This window comes from Citrus clementina, unplaced genomic scaffold (assembly GCF_000493195.1).
Source record: "Citrus clementina cultivar Clemenules unplaced genomic scaffold, Citrus_clementina_v1.0 scaffold_3, whole genome shotgun sequence".
Taxonomy (NCBI): domain Eukaryota; kingdom Viridiplantae; phylum Streptophyta; class Magnoliopsida; order Sapindales; family Rutaceae; genus Citrus; species Citrus x clementina.
Window position 1 is genome coordinate 2,782,283 of NW_006262339.1, and position 19,621 is coordinate 2,801,903.

Below are 19,621 nucleotides of genomic sequence, written 5' to 3' on the forward strand. Positions count from 1 at the left end.
TTAGATAAATACAAATAAACTGATAATCGTAAAATAATCAGATTATCCAATAATTTAACAATAATAATAATAATAATAAATCAAACAAATGCCACGAGGCGATAGAAGATGGTGGGTTAGTCAGTTACCCGCAAAATAGGCAGGGCCAAGAATGCGTGTAAAAGCAGGGGACCCACAGATTCATAGCGCCATAACGCGCTTTGAGGGGCCCACAGAGAACACTTGGAAGTTTGCATCTCTTGCACCCAAAAACAGGAGGGGTGGGGTGTGTTTTCAGCCAAACTGCCAGAAGATGCCGCGAGTAGGTGTGAGATGAGATGAGCTCGAGTTTCAGGCGAAGGAGAAGCATCCCGGACGAGGCCAAATTCAAGTATTGGATGTGGATGGCCCAAAACCAATTTGAAAAGTTATCCAATTAAATAATATACATATATATATTTTTTTTACTAATTTTGGATTATTCTCTTTCGCTGTCATTTTTTTTTTGGGGAGTGTGTATATATGATGTCATGTGGTGAGTTTGAGTGAGTAACGTATTTGCGGCGCATGTTGGTCGGCTTGGATGTTGTTGTCGTTGATACTGGTTTTGGCGGTGGTGTTGACGGTCGTAACCAACACCAGAGTCGCAGAGTAGTGCTGTTTCGTGAGAGAGAAAAAAAGAAAAGAAAAAGAAAATATGTCACAGAAGAGGCAGCAAGAAGATGGCAAGGCAAGAGCTGAGAATTGTCCTGAGGATAAGCGTAGAAAAGGGCATACTTTTAAAAAGTTAGTTGCCTTTTTCTTGTTTGATTTTCTCGCTTATTGACTGTTTTTGGTATTACTCTTTAAGTTTATTTTTCCTTTTCTTTTATAGTTTAGATTTGAATGAGAAATGAGTTGGGGGAAGGCTTATTTAGCTGAAGATTGTTGAAAGTTTTAATTGCACAGTGGAAAATTGATGGAAAGGGAACTGAATTTGCTTGTTGAGTGATAATTAAATAATTTTGATCAATGTGCTCTGCCTATGTTATCTGTTATTTGAAATCACTGAGCCAATGTTCAAAGTCGAGAGAAAATGAACTGGGCCAGGTGACAGGTCCGCTTGTGTACTGGAAAATTATGAATTTGTGGAGTATAGGCAAATGTATACTTACTGCTTTATGCTGCAAGGTGCTGTAATTTTTATGGTTTTGAAGTTGGGCCAGAAATAAGTTTGCTCCACTGTTCTGTGTTTATGTAAATAATAAATCAACGGATCAGCTTCTCTCTCACTTCTATTTAGTTGATGCCTTGATAGTGCCTGTTGAAACATGTTTGTGCCTTTTTCTTCTGGGTTCATTTTCTCTTATTTCAGTCTCTAATTTATTAGTTGACTGTGTTCAGTGTGGTTCAGGAGGTTATGAAGATACAATCGGTTCAGCATTTTCTGGAGCCAGTTCTGGAGCCCTTGATTCGCAGGGTGGTATGGTTCACTATCATTTTAGTTTGTTTGTGATAAATAATTGTGCTTTGATTATCACAATACATTTTGCTCGCTGTTACGTCTAAAAAAAATTAAAGCCATATGTTCGTCAGCTTCTTTAATATGTTATCTCAAGAATGTCAATTTAACTGTTTCAAGGATTAATCAGATGATAGCATTCATCATAGTGTACATTCAAGTTCATGAAGTTGATTTCTCAGTCGTACAGAATATAGCCTCATGATTGCTGCACTCTGCTTGCCTGACAGTCATTTGATCATATAAAGCATATATATCATATTTATGCATATTCACACACAAAGTTACAAAGATCTTTTGTGTCTTCTGTTTGGCCAATGGGGATGCTATCAAACTGTATTTGAGTTTTGCTGATCTATTTGTCATGTTGTTAAAGAATATAGTGTGCACAATATATTCTTCATGGGCAGTGGCGGAACCCAGATTTTGGTTTGAGCCTTTGAGGGGGGCCAAAATGAAAAGACTATAAATTTGACTAGCTATACCGTAAACTTTGTAAAATTGAAGAGGCCAATATGAGGTTTTAGCGGATAAATCATAAAATTTAGTAGGCTACAACAAAATTGCATAGAAACTGAGGGGCCCAAACATAAAATTTATATTAAACAAGTAAATCTTATCTTTATTTATTATTTTTCTGGACTGTTAAAAAAAAAATTATATGTTGTCCGCCCCTCATCATGGGATCTGTGTACTCCTAAAAATTTGATTTGCAAAAGCCTTTGTTGGTAGTGAGATTCCTGTAATCTTTGTTTATGTGATAAATATACTTGTCGTGAACTTAATTAGTTATGCTAAGACTAAAGGTCTATTTGGGATTGCTTTTGGGAGGTTTGAAAGTGAATTTGAAAATCTAGAAGCTAATTTTGGTGTTTGGTAAATTTTTTTAGGCATCACTTTTGGCAAAATCACCCTATCCCACAGCAGATTTTGAAAAATAAGGAAGGAGTAGCTTTTCAAGATCTGATTTTGAGAATTAATTTTATACTTAATATAATTCGATATGTATCCTCATATATATTACAAAATTCAAAATTATCCTTATTAATTAAGAAATAAAGCCATTAACTTTAAAGAGATTATTATTATTACCAATTATATTATGATAACAAAATAAAAATATAAAATTAATAATATAAAATATTTATTTTAGTTATTAATTATTATATATACATAATAAAAAATATTTTATATACATGTTTATAAATATTTAAATAAATTTTATCTAACATTATGTCTAATTCAATCATTTATATTTTTATAGCAGATAACAGTAAGATTGACTAAACACATGTGAGTATTTTTAAAACTCACAGCACTTTTGAAAACAAATTTTACTGAATATTTAACTAATTCTCTTCACATCTAATTATTTCTTCAGCACGACTTTCAATAATTTTTTTAAAAGTTACAACATAACTAAACTGACCCCATTTCGTGTTTTCTTGTATAGGTAAAAGAGGAAGTTGAACTGGCTCTAAAAAAGCATTTGGCCAACATGAAACGGTAAGATCAACACTCATTGGTATAGCTATTAACTTTTTTTTTTTTTTCATTGGAAGTTGTGAGGAAGAAAAGGTATCAGATATTAAAGCTGGAAGATAATGAAGTTAACCTTGTGGCATTGAAAATGTTTTGTAAATGTTCTCTAATGCATCCTTTTCAGGAATAGTGAGAAAGAGGTACATTTTCCTGAATCAAGAAGCTTACAACTACAGTTCTTAAATAATCTTTCTCTTCCCGTGTTCACTGGGGCTCGAATTGAGGGAGACGATTCCACTATAAAAGTAGCTTTAGTTGATACTCTTACTGGCCAGATTGTTGCTTCTGGATCTGAATCCTCTGCCAAAGTTGAAATAGTTGTTCTTGAGGGTGACTTTGATGGTGATGAGAGTGACAATTGGACTATTGAAGAGTTTAAGAATAACATTGTTAGGGAGAGAGAGGGAAAGAAACCTCTTCTTACTGGGGATGCATTTCTGACTCTTAAAGAAGGTATTGGTTCGGTGGGTGAGATTTCTTTTACAGATAATTCAAGCTGGACAAGGAGCCGCAGATTCAGACTTGGAGCAAGAGTTGTCGATAACACTGATGAAACTAGAGTGCGGGAGGCAAAGACTGACTCTTTTATTGTCAGGGATCACCGTGGAGAATGTGAGTGATTACGTATTTATTTACTTATTGTTAAGTAGTTAGAATATAACTGGTTGATGTTAATCCTTGCATTACGATGTGACTGTTTAATTTTACCATGTCTCTTTCTTCCTTTTAAAGTCTTATCATCTCTTTTACAGTGTTCAGGATAGAATTAGATTTTATCACTCTGTGCACAGTTGAATCGTTTATAATATTGAAGTGATTTTCAGGACTTACTTTCATGATTGGTTTCCTTTTAAATAGAAAATGTTAGCATCAGACCAAGCATATTCATTGCCATATGTGATGTTTGTTAAAACAAGTCAGTGGAACAAAGAGGTGATAGAAATTTAATTTATTTTTCTTTATTTCTGTTTGCAGTGTATAAGAAACACCACCCTCCAGTTCTGTTTGATGAAGTTTGGAGATTGGAAAAGATTGGTAAAGATGGAGCTTTCCACAAGCGTTTGAGTCGTGAAAGTATCAACACCGTAAAAGATTTCTTGACCCTGCTTGTTCTAGATCCTTCAAGGCTTCGGCATGTAAGACTTTATTCCTTCTTTAGTACTTGGTGTTTTACTTGTCTTGGAAATAATCTTGAATACATTTTGTAGAAGATTTTATCCAATTGTGGTCCTTTGGCAACTCCGCTGAATAAGATCAAGGGAGAATTATAGGACTGAGGTTTCATCCTGGCATTAGTATTGGGGCATACTTGCCTTGTGGGGAAAACAAAGGGTCATGCCTGGTGAAAACACTCAAATTTTCAGATGGAAACCTTGTGCCCACATGAGCACAATCACAACTGCTCTGCTCAGAGAGTATCTTGTTCGTTACAGATGAGAGTCTAAATTGGTGGAGAAAATGAAACCAAACTCACAATAACATCAATGCTTTATCTCGTTCCATTAAAATTTATGTTCAACGGCTCTGACTGCTTGCGATGTGATGTGAGGGTTTGACACTCTTGGAGTAGTAATATGGCAGTATTTGTTTGTTGGTTTGTGTGCAGATCCTTGGTACGGGTATGTCTACCAAGATGTGGGAAGTCACAGTGGAGCACGCTCGGACATGTGTACTTGATAAGAGGGTGTATTTGTACTGTCCACCTGGTACTCAGCAGAAATCTGGTGTGGTCTTCAATGTCGTGGGGCAAGTGATGGGACTGCTTTCGGAATGCCAGTATGTTCCCATTGATAAGCTGTCTGAAACCCAAAAGGCACACTTTCCTTATCACATCAGATCATTTGTCTCTTGTTTATTGTTCAGCTATATAATCTTTCTTCTCTGTTTATGACTTTTTATGTTTGACTGTGACATCAGGCTGAAGCTCAGAACTTGGTAATATGTGCCTTTAAACACTGGGAGGAAGTTGTCTCTTTTGAGGATGAAGCCTCTTTAACAGGCAGCTCTTCACACTCATCTAATGCTCTTTGCACATCTAGCTTGCCGATGACAGAGATTTCTAATGGGAGCAAGATTCTGGCTTCTCACAAGATGGATGGTGCTGATTATAGCCAACTGAATGCCGCTTCTCCGGATATCATTTCGTCCATTTATTCAGTTGGGGGTGTCTCTGGTTTGGATGACTATAACTTGATAGACGGTCTTAGATATGACCAAGCTTTGAGTTATCCAGGCCAAATTGCCAACTCCCTTATCTGTGACACAGATTCCATCTCTCAAACATTCTGTGATGAGGATCACCTGCGGTTCTTTGATACAGATCTCCAGTCACAGAATCTCAGTTTAGAATCACCAGCTGATCTACAAAGTGCTGTTGACGGCTTCCTAATGACACGCTCCACAACTCTTGCGATGGGAAAAGCTCAGAGGAGGTGGACCAAGCTGTTTAGTGTGCTGAAGTGGTTCTCTATAAGGAAAATTGTGACTTTGAAAAGAATTCATACTCGAGAAATTCAGAGATATCCTACTGGGATGTGAATATTTGGTTTCATCATCATACTAGATGTAGAATTTCTGGGTGCTGCCCGATTAAATTTTGTGTGCAGTTGTAGATTTCTACAAAGCTGGAAATTTCATCAGGTGTAGATATAGCTAGTAGCTAAGAAATGTTGCCTCTGCTGGCTCAAGATGGAAAAGTTAATCTTTTTCTCATGTTAAAATTGTAAATATTTTTAGATGGTTGCAGTCAGAGAAGCAGGCTGGGTTACTTAGCAAGGAACTTGGAAGTTGCTTCAATTGAGGCTTGAATACTCGTGTGAAAGCACAAATTGTAAAACAGTGTCTATTATGTGGGATCTTCATTCTGTAAGACTGCATTCTCAATAATAAAGGCGAGCTTTTATGATTATAAAAATCCTTAGCTGAATAGTTTAGTGTTTATTTTTTTTTTTTTGGCCTCAGCATAGAGGATATGTTATATGTGCTGATTATTATAATGTCCAGAAGAAACCACCCTTAACCCTGGTAGTTTCCAGCAAGCTCTGTTTGGAAAGGCCAGAGTAAAAACGTATGTGAAAGTGGTGTCGAGATAAGTGTCGTCTAATAAAAGCATACGTGAAAGTGGAGTCGAGATAAGTGTTTTCGAATAAAAGCATTTTCTTTGAATATAGGGTCTTCTAGAATATTTTTCTGAAATGCATATCATGTAGCAAGTGTTTTACCAAGGAAAGTGTTTCTGACAGTGGCAAGAGTACTTTGAAACGGATTACAAGTAGGAAGTGCACTATTCAGGATTAATACTGCGTCAATTCAAATAATGAAGCTTAGCTTTGGCCATTAATTTCAACGGCGAACGCATTCTTAATTCTAAATCGAAGTTTTCCATGGATTACAATTATGATTTGGACTACTTAGAATTAGGTAAGGTGGGTGTGAAAAACGAACCACGCAGTCTAATCTACTGTGTCAATTCAAATAATAGGGCTTATCTTTGGCTTTAGTGTCAACAGAGCGAACCAATTTTTAATTCTAAATCTAAATTTTCCGTTGTAACCATCTATATAGGTCTATGTATCGTTTAATCTATTCACCAAAAAGAAAGCAGACAGACTCCCAAAACAGAGAACAAATGGAGAACCAAAGGGAAAGGGTTCATGTACTTGTGCTCACATATCCTGCCCAAGGCCACATAAACCCGCTTCTCCAGTTTGCTAAACGCCTAGCATCCAAGCGAGTCAAAGCCACCTTGGCCACCACCCATTACACTGTCAAGTCAATCCATGCGACAACAGTAGGCGTTGAGCCAATCTCCGATGGCTTTGATGAAGGCGGCTTCAAGCAAGCTCCAAGTGTAAAAGCTTATTTGGACTCTTTCAAAACAGTTGGTTCAAGAACTTTAGCAGAGGTCATACTCAAGTACAAGGACTCAGAATCACCGGTTAATTGCATAGTATATGATTCATTGCTTACATGGGCTCTTGATGTAGCTAGACAGTTTGGCATTTATGGAGCTGCCATGATGACTAACTCTGCTTCTGTTTGCTCCATGTATTGGCAAATAAATCACGGTCTCCTGACCTTGCCTGTGAATCAAGAAACAGTGCCCGTAACGTTGCCTGGCCTGCCTTCTCTTGCTTCTTCTGACTTGCCGAGTTTTCTAGCGCAACCTGCAAGTAACCCTGCTTATTTGGCAGCAATTTTGGAGCAATTTGGCAGCTTGAATAAAAATGACTGGGTGCTTTGCAACTCCTTTGAGGAGCTGGAAAAAGAGGTATTTAAATCACGGTCTCTTGTTCAATGCTTTTAAGAGTAGCTAAGCAAACGACCTAGATTAATTCTTGTTTGTGAAGAACAAAGAGATCAATTGAAAGACTAAAAATACGTTCAATCAGGAGAAAATATCAAGTGAATAAAGTCTGGAGTTGGTCCTACCAAAATTTAGATTTAGTAATTGCACCAATCAATTATTAATTATTTAATTTGCATTAGTTTGGCTAACTCTCTCATTTATGGATTGCATTTTTAACTTTGAAAAGCTACTGAGGGCCATGCTTGGACTCTGGCCACTGGTCATGATTGGACCACTGGTGCCATCAGCTTACTTGGACCAACAAATTGCGGGAGATTCAGCTTATGGAGCTAATATTTGGGAACCAACCGGTGACCAGTGCATGAGATGGCTAGCCACAAAGCCAGAAAAATCTGTGATATACGTGTCATTTGGAAGCATGGCAGACATTGCAGCTAATCAGGTTGATGAAATTGCGCGGGGCTTAAAAGCAAGCGAAAAGCCTTTCTTATGGGTGGTAAAAGAGAATGAAAACAAGCTGCCTGTTGAGTTTGTGAATTCAGTTGGTGAAACAGGATTAGTAGTGAGATGGTGCAACCAGTTTGAGGTTCTAGCTCACCAAGCTGTTGGTTGCTTCATAACACACTGTGGATGGAACTCAATTTTAGAAGGGTTGAGCCTCGGTGTGGCAGTAGTGGCAGTGCCACAGTTCAGTGACCAGCCGACTAATGCTAAGTTTGTGGAGGAAGTGTGGGAAGTCGGTGTGAGAGCTAAGAAGAATAGAGCTGGGATTGTGACTGGGGAAGAACTGAACAAGTGCGTAAATGAAGTTATGGATGGAGAAAGAAGCCAAAAAATAAAGAGGAATGTTTCTAAGTGGAGAGAGTTTGCCAAGAAAGCTGTTAGAGCTGGTGGAAGCTCGGACAAGAATATTGATGAATTTGTGGTAAGGTTGATGAAAGCAGATGGGAAAAGTTTAAATTGAAGTTCTTGGCTGATAAATTATATTTCCTCAACGAATTTTACTTTCAAATAAGTCATCTGAAGAATGGAAAAAATGATACTATTTTTGCAATACGAGGTGAGTTGTTATTGTATCGCATGAACACGTAGATTAATTAAACCTTGAAAAACAGCAAAAAACGTATCACAACAGATAAGATGATCTCGTCTCCATTATTTTTTAGAGTATGATATATACGCCGGATCAATTAACATTAGTTCACGAAGCATAACTGAAACACTTACTTGAAGTATCAAGTATATAACTGATATCAATAAACATAAATATATGGTATCGGAGACTTCAAAATTTTACATTTGTATTCCTGTAACCACCCTAGCCTTTATTTAGGATGGAGATGTTTAATGCAACATTAACATTGCTCTCCAAAATCAGATTGGAGATGGCATACCCCCTTTGTTGTGGTAAGGTAGGAGCTTTTGGAAATTTACAAAATAAACTATCAAAATCCTGTTGACAAGCAATCAATTGGTGAATTCACATCTGACAAGATTTGTTGTCTCCACATACTTCGCCCTGTAAAGAAACAAAAATTGATCATTACCAAACACTTCTACCATTGACTGTTTAAAGCATTTTTTATGGAGAATGATGGGCAAGAAACAGCTTTAGCTGGCATAGTAGTGCAGAATGCATAACATTCATGCTGAATGTGTTAAAATGATGACTTCTAGACTATTGATATATTTCTGTTTCTATATTAAAATTTAACGGGTGATCTTTCTCAAAGTTTTGTATTTATAATGCAACTTTTGATGATTGGAGTTGCTGTGAAAATCCACTAACATCATAGGCTAGTCTGCAATTCAGCTGAACTGGTTTTTTTATTTTATTCGGTAGATGTTTATTTGGTTCTACAAAAATCTTCTCATCAAAGCCATCCAAAGACATTGAAGAACATACAAGGGCTAACAGATCGAACAATAAAAGCAAAGAAATTTATGCAGGTGCAGAATGCCTACCTTGTTCTTCCTTCGTGCTTCCAAAATTTCTTCTAAAGGAGGGCGACCTAAAACCAAAATAGGCCAGCGGCATAAGGAATTATAAGAATTTTAATGAAGGAAACAGAATCAATCCCAGAAACCATAGGTTTAACCAAGATTTTCTGTTGGAGTTTCTCAGACTAGTAATAGGAGAAATCATGCTGTTAAGATAGGGCAAGCTGAATATTATATGCAGTGGAAACTGAATGATACTGATCCAGTCTATTGAAGGTCAATTGAGATACAAACTGGTGATGTTTGATTAAATAAGTTACAGAAAGTGATTCAGAAAATAACTCATGCTACTGCAGCAAACCAATGACTCTGCACCTATAGCATCATACTTGGCCGTGCAAGCCAAAGAACATAAAAACAACTCAGAAACTCTAATGAGAAAATTCCTTATAATGCATGAATTTACCTGTGATTTGAAGACGATACTTAGCCCAAACACTATAAACAAAATCAGCTATTTTGGCAATCTGCAAATACCATGCTTCCCATTTAAAAAAAAAAAATTGAAAAAAAAAAGAACAAGACGGGATTACCAACAATTTTTCTTGGTAAACCCAAGTTTCTGAAATAAACATACCAACACAATGGATATGAAGACTTACAGGTTCATATTTAGTAATTGCATAGACCCATCCAAGGCCAACTTCTTCGTACAATCTTCTAAATGCCTGCAGAGTTTTTGTATGCAACATTTAGATCTATATACAAAAGAACAAGATTATAATACAGCAAACACCCAACCATTAAAACAGCTAAGGCACTCAGATTTGACAAACAATAAGGATAGAGACTTACTTCGACGTCAGTGACTACAGTGCCATCCGAAACGATTGCATGAATACTTCCCATAACCTGAATAAAGAACGAAACTTAGAACGACCAATATGTCTAAAAAAATTAATGCTTAAATAAGCTAGCAAGTAATATGCAACGTGCAATCACATACAGTTTTGTAGTCTAGGCCTTGATTCTCCTCAATAGAGTACTCATCTGAACTTATATCAACAAACTTTATAGTCCCATATTGCTTATTCCTCTCCTTTAGCATGTTAACCTGTCAATAACATAACGAATATTAACAAATCAAAAAAAAAAAAAACTTGTAACATTAAATTTCTATAAGCTATAAATCAAATAAAATCCAGACCTCTCGCATGCAGAGAGGGCAATCTCCATCATAAAGCATTTTAATCTTCCAGTTCTCTGGTGATGGATCCTTATCATATTCTTTCTTGGAAGTTAAGGGGTCCGCAGTGGCCCCCTGGATTGCACGAATTTGATTTCTATATCCTACAAATTAAAATTCGTGCATGGTACAATTTAATAAAGTAACCAAATTTGCATCAAATTCTTAAGCATACATAGTCCAAAGAAAGAAAAATTACCAGAACGGTGGTCGGGATGTGATGTGAATCTTTGGAACGAACGTGAAGGAGAGTGATGAAACCTCATAAAAAAATAATGATTTGCTGATGAGACAAACGGGTTTCTTCCTCTTGTGGTGCATGCAATTGCAGCAGCTCCTCTTACAGCCATTTCTGTTCTTTAGTTTTCGAGTACCAGACGAATCATTTCTTCGTCAGCCTATTATAATGATAACACTTTTGTTGCAAAAACGGTCTGCCAACGTGGCAATACGGGCTTCACCCAAAAAGAAGAGAAATAAAAGACTGGGTCTAAGTGAAATTAAATTAAAGTACAGGGACGAGCTCTGAGAAAATAATTATTTAGTTTTCGTACCTCAAGTGTTCAACTGGGTCTAACATTTATTCTTCAATGCAAAATTGTCCCTTCACCCAAAAAACCGAAAAGACAGACTCTTGAGCAGCGCCAATCTGATCGTGTTGTGAAGATGGCATATTTGCTTAAAACCTCTATTGCTTCTCACTTACGATCTCATACTCAGGTAAACTAATGCATCACCAATCGATCTTATTCGTTTTGATTTGATTTAAGTTTCCGAAGCTAACTTATTCGTTGCTGAAATTAAAAGGAGAAGAGAGAAGATGCACTCTCGCGTCGTGGGTACCACGTCGAACTGGGACCTCGCGAGAAAGCTGTAAGACATTCTTCGATTTTATCTTTTGTGGTTTTTTTTCCTTTCATTGTTTGTTTGATTTATTTTCACTTAGAAATTTTTTTTTTTGGCTGTTTGTTTTATATTTATTGGACCAGATTAGAATTTAGCATCTGGGTTTTGTCAATTAGTAGATAGATGATTACTTCTTGGAAAGTTACTAGCTTTGGCTTTTGTGTTATGTTTGGTGTTCCTGATGCAAAATCCTTAAAAAAGGGTATACTTTTTCTTTTATCTGCTGTGCATCCAATTTGATCGGTATGTTAAGTTTTGTTGTGCTCTCATTTGATAATGAGTTGAATTCACTGCAGCTTTTGGCAGATGATCCTGTTCTTAAGAGGTTCAAGTCGCATAAGAAGAGTGTGTGGAGATTGAAAAGGATGGGGGATGTTCTCACAATTGTTGTTGTAGCAGGTAAGAATGGAGACTTTGGCATATGCCGAGTGAAATGGTTTTGAGCCAAGTATTTGTAATGTAGCATTAATAGTGTCATAACAAGCTGGTGTGCGGATTTCTGATGCACTTACTCACGTTAAAGATTGATAAGATGACACTTTGATCGTGAGAATTTTCCACAGTGATTCCCCTCCTGGATCGTTTAAACTTTTCCCTTCACAGAAAAAATAAAATATATATTAATATGGATTTGTCATAAGTTAACATGAGGTTCTACTAGCTTCTGAATGAGTCTAATGCTGTTTGTTTGCCATTAGCTTGGTCTGAATTATAGGAGATTCTTGTAACTAATTCACTTACTTTCCCTTCGTGAATGATTCCATAATTTTGTCATTTCATTTGAAGTTGATGCTCATGAATTTCATGATACAATTGGTGCCTGAAATTTTGTTATTAGGGTTTTAATTTTTGGAATTGACCCCATTTGTTAATTTATATGCCTAATTGCTGTATCTGTCGGCAATATGTGCATTGATATCATGTTGAGATTGAATGAATGTTTCTCAGCAAGTCTAACCTACTGCCCTAAAATTGCTGATATAGTGTGAAATCAATCTCTCTGACAGACTGACAATGATTTTCTGAGGAGAAAGCTTGGTGATTGCTCGATTCTAGTTTCTTTGTTATATTATTTTCATTGTGCACCTTCTATACGATTGTGCTATGTTTGTATGTGTGCTATTTCTTGGAACATTTAATGGGTTAGAACTAGTGAGCTCTCACTAGTTCATGGCATAATAAATTCACTAGCTCCAGCAAGTAAACTCTGAAGATTTCAAGCATTTCTTGATTGATGTGGTCATGGATTTAACCAGTGGCACCATAAATTGGGCAGCATCTCATGTTGGGTTAAGACATGGCATAATATTCCATCATGCATATTTGGGACCGTAGTTTTGCGAATGCTTATCCATTTGACTTCTCTCTCGGCCTTAAAATAACCAACATCTTAACAAACTAGAACCTGATGTAATACCTATGTCATTTTATAAGTCATGGCCAAGATACACCTTTTTCAGATTCTCAACTACGCTTAAAAAAACTTTTATATGTTTCATCTTGAGCGACAATGCTTCATGTACAAGGTATTGGTTGAGAGCACTTTATTTTATTTTTATTTTTCATTTTTTGCTTAGTAGTTCCATGTGCCATCGATATTGTAGATCACTATGAATGTTGAATTTGACAAGCTTCCCAATGTTCTTGAAAACTTTTGTTATGTCTTTGTTTCAGGTTGTTGCTATGAAATTTATGTCAAAGCAGTCATGCGAGAAGAAGCTAGGAGACAGGCAAGGGGTACTGAAAGTGCATGATTGTGTATGTCTGCAGAAGTTGTTTTTATCAATGTTAGATTTTTAGTAGTTTTTGTCTGAGTTTTAAATAAGATCAAAAATATTGTCATGAAATACTTGGCTGTAAGACTCGCTGCTCTGCTGATCACTGCCTGCTTCTCATATTCATAAAAATTTGTTCAATAAGTATTGGATAGTAGTTTCATGAATATTTTAGCACTTTCTCGTCTTGGCAAGTGTTAAGTTATTTCTATCTGGGGGATGCATCTTAAGCTGCCTGAAACTTATTGCTGGATTTCTCATTAATTAAATTGATGACAGCTCTGTGCTCAGAAAGAAAGAAACATGTAGTTGTGTCTATAATATGATTAGAAAAGTTGGTGAATGTTGACGTGTATGTTTTAGACCAATTTTCGAGCCCCAACGAAACCCCAAGAGTAATGGATACTTTTCTTATTTTGTGATGGGGTACTTGGCTGCATTTAAAAAAAATTATCCCCTTACATAGTCATAAAGAATTTGGATCTCACGAATTATAAATAAGAATAAATTTTATATTATAATAAGTTTTTAGTTTTTTAAAATTTAGTTTTGAGTAATTTATTTTTATATAATTATAATTAATTCTATATTGTAAAAATATTCTTTAATATTGTTATCACATCTTTCAACTTATGGGTACATAATAACTTATTAGCATAAATATTTTCTTGTTGACGCTAAAATATTTTTGGTTTTTCATATGTTTATAGCTTTATAAAATTGACATATTTTGTTAATATTATGGGTGGGCACAGTTTGGGTTGCAACCCACATATAGTATGGGTTGAAAAAATTCAACTCAATCCAACTTATTAAATGCCTCAATCCAATCTAACCCAACCCGTAAAATTGTGGGTTGGATCATATTGGATTGATTGAGTTGGGTTTTTAACAAAGGTTCATTTTCATAGTAAAAAAGTTTGCTAAAAATAATGCTATATAAAATTGACATATTTGGTTAATATTATGGGTGGGCACGGTTCAGGTGGCAACCCACATATAGTACGGGTTGAAAAAATTCAACTCAACCCAACTTATTATATGCCTCAATCCAATCTAACCCAACCCGTAAAATTGTCGGTTGGATCATATTGGATTGATTGGGTTGGACTTTTGACAAATGTTTATTTTCATAGTAAAAAAGTTTGCTAAAAATAATGCTTTATAAAATTGACATATTTCATTAATATTATGGGGTTGCAACCCACATATAGTATGGGTTGAAAAAAAATTCAACTCAACCTAATTTGTTAAATGCCTCAATCCAATCTAACCCAACCCGTAAAATTGTGGGTTGGATCATATTGGATTGATTGAGTTGGGTTTTTGACAAAGGTTTATTTTCATAGTAAAAAAGTTTGCTAAAAATATGCTGTAGAGCAATGCTCTTTGCTAAAAAGTTTTTTTTTCCCGAAGATAATATTTGCGCCAATCCGATTGAGCTTGTTCTTGACACCTAAACAACCAAAAATTGACCAATTTGTTTCATAAAAAAATATTATAGAGCACTTAATGATTTTATCCAAATCAATTCTTAACAAAAAAAAGCTGACCAATTTGTTTCGAAACAAAAATTAATTAGTAAATTAGAAAGAAGTAAGAACCTTAGCGGTTGGGCTGCTATTCAAAAAGGCTTGCGAGTTGTGATGTTTTGTTGTGTTCTATGTATGTGCGGCAATATTTTGAACTAAAAGAATTTTCGTTATGGTTATTGTAATTGAGAAAGTTGTAGCTGATGTGAGAGGCTTTTCTCATCCTTTTATATTGATTTTTTGTTTTTTAAATTTTATATAAAATATTGAGTTGGTGGGTTGGGTTGGGTTAAAAGTTTTCATCCCAACCCAAATCACGAGCATCGCGGATTGGAAATTTAAAAACATAATTCATCCCATATATTTTATCAACCCAACTTAAATTGTAAAAAATTATGGAAGTTGAGTCAATTTCATAGATTGGGCAGGTTGGTGCCCACCCCTAGTTAATATATTTATCTTTATATTACTCACTCTAATAATACATAAGTTAAATAATAATTTTTGAATTAAACTCCTAATTAAGATATAATTTTTTGATAGTAAAAAAAATTAATGAACCTGAATATAATTACTCAGATATTTTACTGTATCAAAACGTTCACCAACAGTGGTCAATTCATTTTCATACCTTGGTATATTGTGGAAACGCGAAAGGACACCACTAATTGGGTCCAAGGGATTAAAGATAGGTACGAAAAATACTTCGTGAATAAGATCGGCTCCAGCTTTCAATTCAAAAATTGGCGGGTCGAATCTGAAAATTTTATTTTAATTATTAATTTTTTTATATAATATATGAAATTCTTCTTCCTCACTGGGGTTTCTATTTCTTATTTGTAAATTATCTTTGTAATCTTGACTCAATTTTCCTTAATCACCGCTAGGAACAGAAAATAAAAATTAAATTAATAAATAAAAGAGGAGGAAATTGAGGTGAGTTTTTTGAATTTTGATTTTTGAGGAGTTTGGATCGTGCATGCACTGCTATTGTCAGACAGATATTACACAAAATGACAATAATGAAAAAGCAAAAAATATAATTCAATCCAAAAAAATAAAAAAATTTATTCAATTCAAAAAAATAAGAGAATCATATCATCATGAGAGAACAACTCACTGGCCCACCACACGCTTTTACCGTGGGGTAGCAGATTATTTTCCCCATTCTCCTCTCCAAGCACGTGTCGACACGTCCACTTAAGGATATGGATTACCGATTATGCACAGCTGCCGAGTACCAACAAACGCAGAAACATTTAACACGCGCGCTGTTTGTGAGAGTGGTATACTTATTTTAAAATAACCCACTACACTTGAAACCGCGAGACATGTCCGAATCCGTGTACCGAGTTTTTCAATTCTTTTTGTCCGAAGACAGAGAAAATGCTCTGTTTCAGTCACTAGTCAGATGACACGTCTCAAAACTCGGGGTACTATCGTAATTCAACCACAGATACGGCAATGATTATGCGAGTGGAAATCACAAAATGGTCCCAATGACGCCGACAGCTAGCGCCTGTCATTGGCCTAAAGTGTAATTCAAGGCTCAACTACTGTCACACTATATTTCTGAGCCGTAATCTCAATACCCTTTATTTGAAAAAGAGAAAAAATTGTTGTAGTTAGAAGACAAAGTCTTGCTTGTTTCTCAGCATCGAAGACTTTGTAAGTGTTCGAGGAAGTCTTAGCTTTCTTTGGTATTTGTTGTGTGTGGAAGATCCAAGAGATATGGCGAGTTTTGCAGGGACAACACAGAAGTGTAAGGCGTGTGAGAAGACGGTATACTTGGTTGATCAACTTACTGCTGATAACAAAGTCTATCACAAGGCTTGTTTTAGATGCCACCATTGCAAGGGCACCCTCAAGGTAACAACAATTCATCCTCTCGCTCTCACACAGAAGAAGAACCGACACTTTAGTATGTTGAATTTTGATGTGTCTGATGTTCTGTTACTTCTCTTTGTATGATCATGTCGAATTGTCAAACGCCGCAAGTGCCAAAGTTTGGATTTTTACATCTGGGTTTTGTCTAAAGATTATGTATTTTAGGCCGCATGAAGTATTCTTTCATTTGTTGTTTATGTATGTTATGGGGTTGTAGTTTTGAGTTTCGAGGATAGGGAGGTGAGGGCTTGATGTTCAGTTGTTTGTCTTGATACTGATGATTCCCTGTTTGCAAATAAACATTATCAACCAGATATGTCTTGCTTGCTGTATGTGCACAAAATCCTTTACTTATTTGAATGAACTCGTGCCAAGCAATCCTTTTGTTTTGATGTGGACGTCTAGATCCTTTGGATTTTTTGTGTTGGGAATTTCTTAACAGATTGTCATGTATGGCTTTTGTGATTTGTCTTTATCATGTGGAGAATTTAACTAGCAAGACTGTTGATTTAGGAGTAAGATACTCAACTTGGGGGATTGGTTAGGATGTAAGGGGCAGAACAGAGTAAATTGCTTTCATTCATAAAGAACATTAATTGGATAGGCAAGTGGTTTTCAAATATGCTATAGGATGGATTTGCATGTTCGAATTTGGAACTTGAGTAGATTTCAAACTGATGTTTTATTTTTGAGCACTTTCTTGAATTTTTAGAAGCTCCTAAAGTTCTAATTTTCATGACATTTGGAATGAAAGAAAATGTTTGGCTTCTTCAGATTTTGCTGCATGGATTAATCATTGAAGATACAGTTGGTTTTGACATAGATGATTAATCTCTTTCTTTTATTTTTTGGAGCAAGTTTCATGATCATGATCATGGGGCATTCCTATCTTGTTTATTCATAGGACAGGGAACCCCAATATGCAAAGTTAGGTCTCATTTAGAGATGATATTCCCTTTGCATGATTGTGGACTGCTGGACAAATTACAGTGTCTATAGGAAAGCTCAGACAAGACAGTTTTGAGTTGTTAGTGAGAAACTAATCTTGTGAGGTTTATAGCTGGGTCTCTACTTTTATCTGAGTCTTTGTGGTTTTGTTCTAGGTTTTCCTGCACTGATAGGGATTTTCTTAACAATTTCCCTTTAACCCATATTTGACACCATGTGAGATATTACTAAAAAGTCACCAAGCAATGCAGTAACTAAGTTAATTCATGTCATCTTGCATTTTGTAATTTTTAAATCCTCTTGTCTCCTCGTGAGTACCGCATTAAACTTGGCATCTGGAAATGATAATGCTTGGTTGCAATTTACTGTTCGTTGATAGGATTAATCAGAGCATTACTACTAATGTCTTGACATATCTGTGAGAATCGGTTTATATACATCTTCACAAATACCTATGTTATGATAGCAAGGGATTTGCTTGCAATCTCTGGGTGGTATCAACATGTGGTTTACATTTTATTTCTCACTCTTCTTCTACAACTTTGCAGCTGAGCAACTATTGCTCCTTTGAGGGAGTTTTATATTGCAAGCCTCACTTTGATCAGCTGTTTAAGATGACTGGCAGCTTGGATAAAAGTTTTGAAGGTGCTTAATAATCATGGTGTATTTAAGATATTTATTAATGCTATATCCTCTTGTTTAAGTTTATCCATGGGTTCCTTTATTTTCTAGGTACTCCAAAAACTGTTAGAGTTGAGAGATCTGCTGATCAGGTATTCAAATATTCAGCTCAAATTGAAAATAGAACTTGTGCTGAAAGCATAGCATGCCTCATTGCTCATAGCAAATTATAACTTTCCAAATTGATAGTCATACCAAGAGGGAATGTGCAGGTCACAAATAGCAGAGTTTCAAGTATGTTTGCTGGAACTCAAGATAAATGCGTTGCTTGCAAGAAGACTGTTTACCCAATTGAAAAGGTAAAAGTGATTTTAAATCTTGACTTTGCAAGAGGAATTCATTTTCTCATCAATAAATTTTCTGTTATTGTTTGAAAGACATTACTGATCCATTCTCTTAGTTACTGAAGAATAAATTTTGAAACTAAGAGAAATGTTTGAAATCTCAAAAAGCAATGTTCTGTCTTAAATTTATGCAAGTCCAACTTTTGGTTTCGTAGTATCTCTAAAAGCATGATGAACATTGATTGTTGTAAAATGGAGTCACTTCATTGAATGTAAAATTTTGTGAGTGCTTTTAGAAATGCAGTGTTTATCTTATAAAGAATTGCAGAATCAATTCTAACTACGTACATCATACTGTATCTATCTTTTAGGTGGCAGTTGATGGTACATCATACCATAAAGCCTGTTTCAGGTGCACCCATGGAGGTTGTGTAATCAGCCCATCAAACTATGTGGCGCATGAGCATCGTCTCTACTGTAGGCATCACCACAATCAGCTTTTCAAGCAGAAGGGTAACTTCAGCCAACTTGACAACCATGAACAAGTTGAAGCGGTGACTGAGAACGCAACAGCTTAGTGATACTGTGAAATTTTCTTCTGTTAATGTGACAATGTGTGATTGCTTCGGTTGTGAGTTTCCAAGCAAGAAATGTTTCCAACTGTTGAAGCATACAAGAAGAGCTATCGAGGTTTTATTTCTTTTATATAAATGCAATATGTTACGGGACAACTGTTTAGTAGAGGAGTTTGAGTTCTTTTGTTTTTTTCTTTTTCCTGAATTTTATTGAGGTGAGCGCGGGATGGACAAATGGTTAAAAGGTTGTTTGTTCAGCGTTAAATAAATGATGTGGATGGCCTATGTGTTTTCTGTGTGTTTCTAAATTTGAATCAATGATTTTGTTGTATATTTTAAGAGCAGTGGAGACTTTGTTCATGAGTAAGGACTCCTTCCTTGTTTCCGTATTCGTGCTGCCTTTTTAAATTCTTCATAGATTTTGTTTCCGTTATGTTGAATAAGCAAACTGCAAATGAATGGAAGTTGCAGGCCATTCAGATAACTAATGCTGCATAACCCTTTTATATTATTTC

At 35.7% G+C, this 19,621-nt stretch overlaps 5 protein-coding genes across 9 annotated transcripts; 4 read left to right on the forward strand and 1 right to left on the reverse strand.

Moving 5' to 3' along the window:
* The first annotated feature begins 215 nt into the window (after positions 1–215).
* Positions 216–5,930, forward strand: LOC18047043 (calmodulin-binding protein 60 A). 4 transcript variants are annotated; one of them, XM_024187979.1, is made up of 7 exons: positions 216–765; positions 1,363–1,441; positions 2,934–2,986; positions 3,147–3,634; positions 3,998–4,158; positions 4,629–4,798; positions 4,940–5,063. In XM_024187979.1, exons 1-7 carry the CDS (start codon positions 677–679, stop codon positions 4,959–4,961), a joined length of 1,062 nt encoding a protein of 353 aa, XP_024043747.1. In that variant the 5' UTR covers positions 216–676; the 3' UTR covers positions 4,962–5,063. The 4 variants fall into 4 exon arrangements, with proteins under 4 accessions (XP_024043747.1, XP_024043748.1, XP_006439747.1 ...); XM_006439684.2 differs by having other exon boundaries at positions 218–765; positions 4,629–4,835; positions 4,940–5,930; XM_024187978.1 differs by having other exon boundaries at positions 678–765; positions 1,373–1,441; positions 4,629–4,835; positions 4,940–5,930.
* A 650-nt stretch (positions 5,931–6,580) lies between these two features.
* Positions 6,581–8,441, forward strand: LOC18047044 (UDP-glycosyltransferase 74B1). Its single transcript, XM_006439685.2, has 2 exons — positions 6,581–7,292; positions 7,558–8,441. Exons 1-2 carry the CDS (start codon positions 6,591–6,593, stop codon positions 8,293–8,295), a joined length of 1,440 nt encoding a protein of 479 aa, XP_006439748.2. The 5' UTR covers positions 6,581–6,590; the 3' UTR covers positions 8,296–8,441.
* A 24-nt stretch (positions 8,442–8,465) lies between these two features.
* Positions 8,466–10,929, reverse strand: LOC18047045 (uncharacterized protein At5g50100, chloroplastic). 2 transcript variants are annotated; one of them, XM_006439687.2, is made up of 8 exons: positions 10,718–10,929; positions 10,480–10,622; positions 10,279–10,386; positions 10,128–10,184; positions 9,935–10,000; positions 9,739–9,799; positions 9,297–9,343; positions 8,466–8,850 (listed from the first exon to the last, which is right to left on the reverse strand). In XM_006439687.2, the coding sequence occupies exons 1-8, from the start codon at positions 10,866–10,868 to the stop codon at positions 8,812–8,814; spliced, it is 672 nt and encodes a 223-aa protein (XP_006439750.1). In that variant the 5' UTR covers positions 10,869–10,929; the 3' UTR covers positions 8,466–8,811. The 2 variants fall into 2 exon arrangements, with proteins under 2 accessions (XP_006439750.1, XP_006439749.1); XM_006439686.2 differs by lacking the exon at positions 9,739–9,799 and having other exon boundaries at positions 10,718–10,928.
* Positions 10,930–11,099: 170 nt separating this feature from the next.
* LOC18047046 (succinate dehydrogenase subunit 7A, mitochondrial) lies at positions 11,100–13,368 on the forward strand. Its single transcript, XM_006439688.2, has 4 exons — positions 11,100–11,238; positions 11,326–11,391; positions 11,721–11,823; positions 13,099–13,368. The coding sequence occupies exons 1-4, from the start codon at positions 11,185–11,187 to the stop codon at positions 13,176–13,178; spliced, it is 303 nt and encodes a 100-aa protein (XP_006439751.1). The 5' UTR covers positions 11,100–11,184; the 3' UTR covers positions 13,179–13,368.
* A 2,925-nt stretch (positions 13,369–16,293) lies between these two features.
* Positions 16,294–19,437, forward strand: LOC18047047 (LIM domain-containing protein WLIM1). Its single transcript, XM_006439689.2, has 5 exons — positions 16,294–16,600; positions 18,115–18,211; positions 18,299–18,339; positions 18,460–18,546; positions 18,903–19,437. Exons 1-5 carry the CDS (start codon positions 16,463–16,465, stop codon positions 19,107–19,109), a joined length of 570 nt encoding a protein of 189 aa, XP_006439752.1. The 5' UTR covers positions 16,294–16,462; the 3' UTR covers positions 19,110–19,437.
* Positions 19,438–19,621: the final 184 nt, after the last annotated feature.

Excerpts from the sequence above, each read along its gene's own strand:
- LOC18047043 (XM_006439684.2), top strand. The coding sequence starts at position 677 with ATGTCACAGAAGAGGCAGCAAGAAGATGGCAAGGCAAGAGCTGAGAAT. Across the intron at positions 1,442-2,933 it reads AGCCCTTGATTCGCAGGGTG|GTAAAAGAGGAAGTTGAACT; the intron begins GTATGGTTCACT and ends TTTCTTGTATAG. Across the intron at positions 4,836-4,939 it reads AGCTGTCTGAAACCCAAAAG|GCTGAAGCTCAGAACTTGGT; the intron begins GCACACTTTCCT and ends CTGTGACATCAG.
- LOC18047044 (XM_006439685.2), top strand. The coding sequence starts at position 6,591 with ATGTATCGTTTAATCTATTCACCAAAAAGAAAGCAGACAGACTCCCAA. Across the intron at positions 7,293-7,557 it reads TTGAGGAGCTGGAAAAAGAG|CTACTGAGGGCCATGCTTGG; the intron begins GTATTTAAATCA and ends AACTTTGAAAAG.
- LOC18047045 (XM_006439687.2), bottom strand. The coding sequence starts at position 10,868 with ATGGCTGTAAGAGGAGCTGCTGCAATTGCATGCACCACAAGAGGAAGA. Across the intron at positions 10,387-10,479 it reads GCCCTCTCTGCATGCGAGAG|GTTAACATGCTAAAGGAGAG; the intron begins GTCTGGATTTTA and ends TGTTATTGACAG. Across the intron at positions 9,800-9,934 it reads CAATTACTAAATATGAACCT|ATTGCCAAAATAGCTGATTT; the intron begins GTAAGTCTTCAT and ends TGGTATTTGCAG.
- LOC18047046 (XM_006439688.2), top strand. The coding sequence starts at position 11,185 with ATGGCATATTTGCTTAAAACCTCTATTGCTTCTCACTTACGATCTCAT. Across the intron at positions 11,239-11,325 it reads ACTTACGATCTCATACTCAG|GAGAAGAGAGAAGATGCACT; the intron begins GTAAACTAATGC and ends TGAAATTAAAAG. Across the intron at positions 11,824-13,098 it reads CACAATTGTTGTTGTAGCAG|GTTGTTGCTATGAAATTTAT; the intron begins GTAAGAATGGAG and ends TCTTTGTTTCAG.
- LOC18047047 (XM_006439689.2), top strand. The coding sequence starts at position 16,463 with ATGGCGAGTTTTGCAGGGACAACACAGAAGTGTAAGGCGTGTGAGAAG. Across the intron at positions 18,212-18,298 it reads CTTGGATAAAAGTTTTGAAG|GTACTCCAAAAACTGTTAGA; the intron begins GTGCTTAATAAT and ends TTTATTTTCTAG. Across the intron at positions 18,547-18,902 it reads CTGTTTACCCAATTGAAAAG|GTGGCAGTTGATGGTACATC; the intron begins GTAAAAGTGATT and ends TCTATCTTTTAG.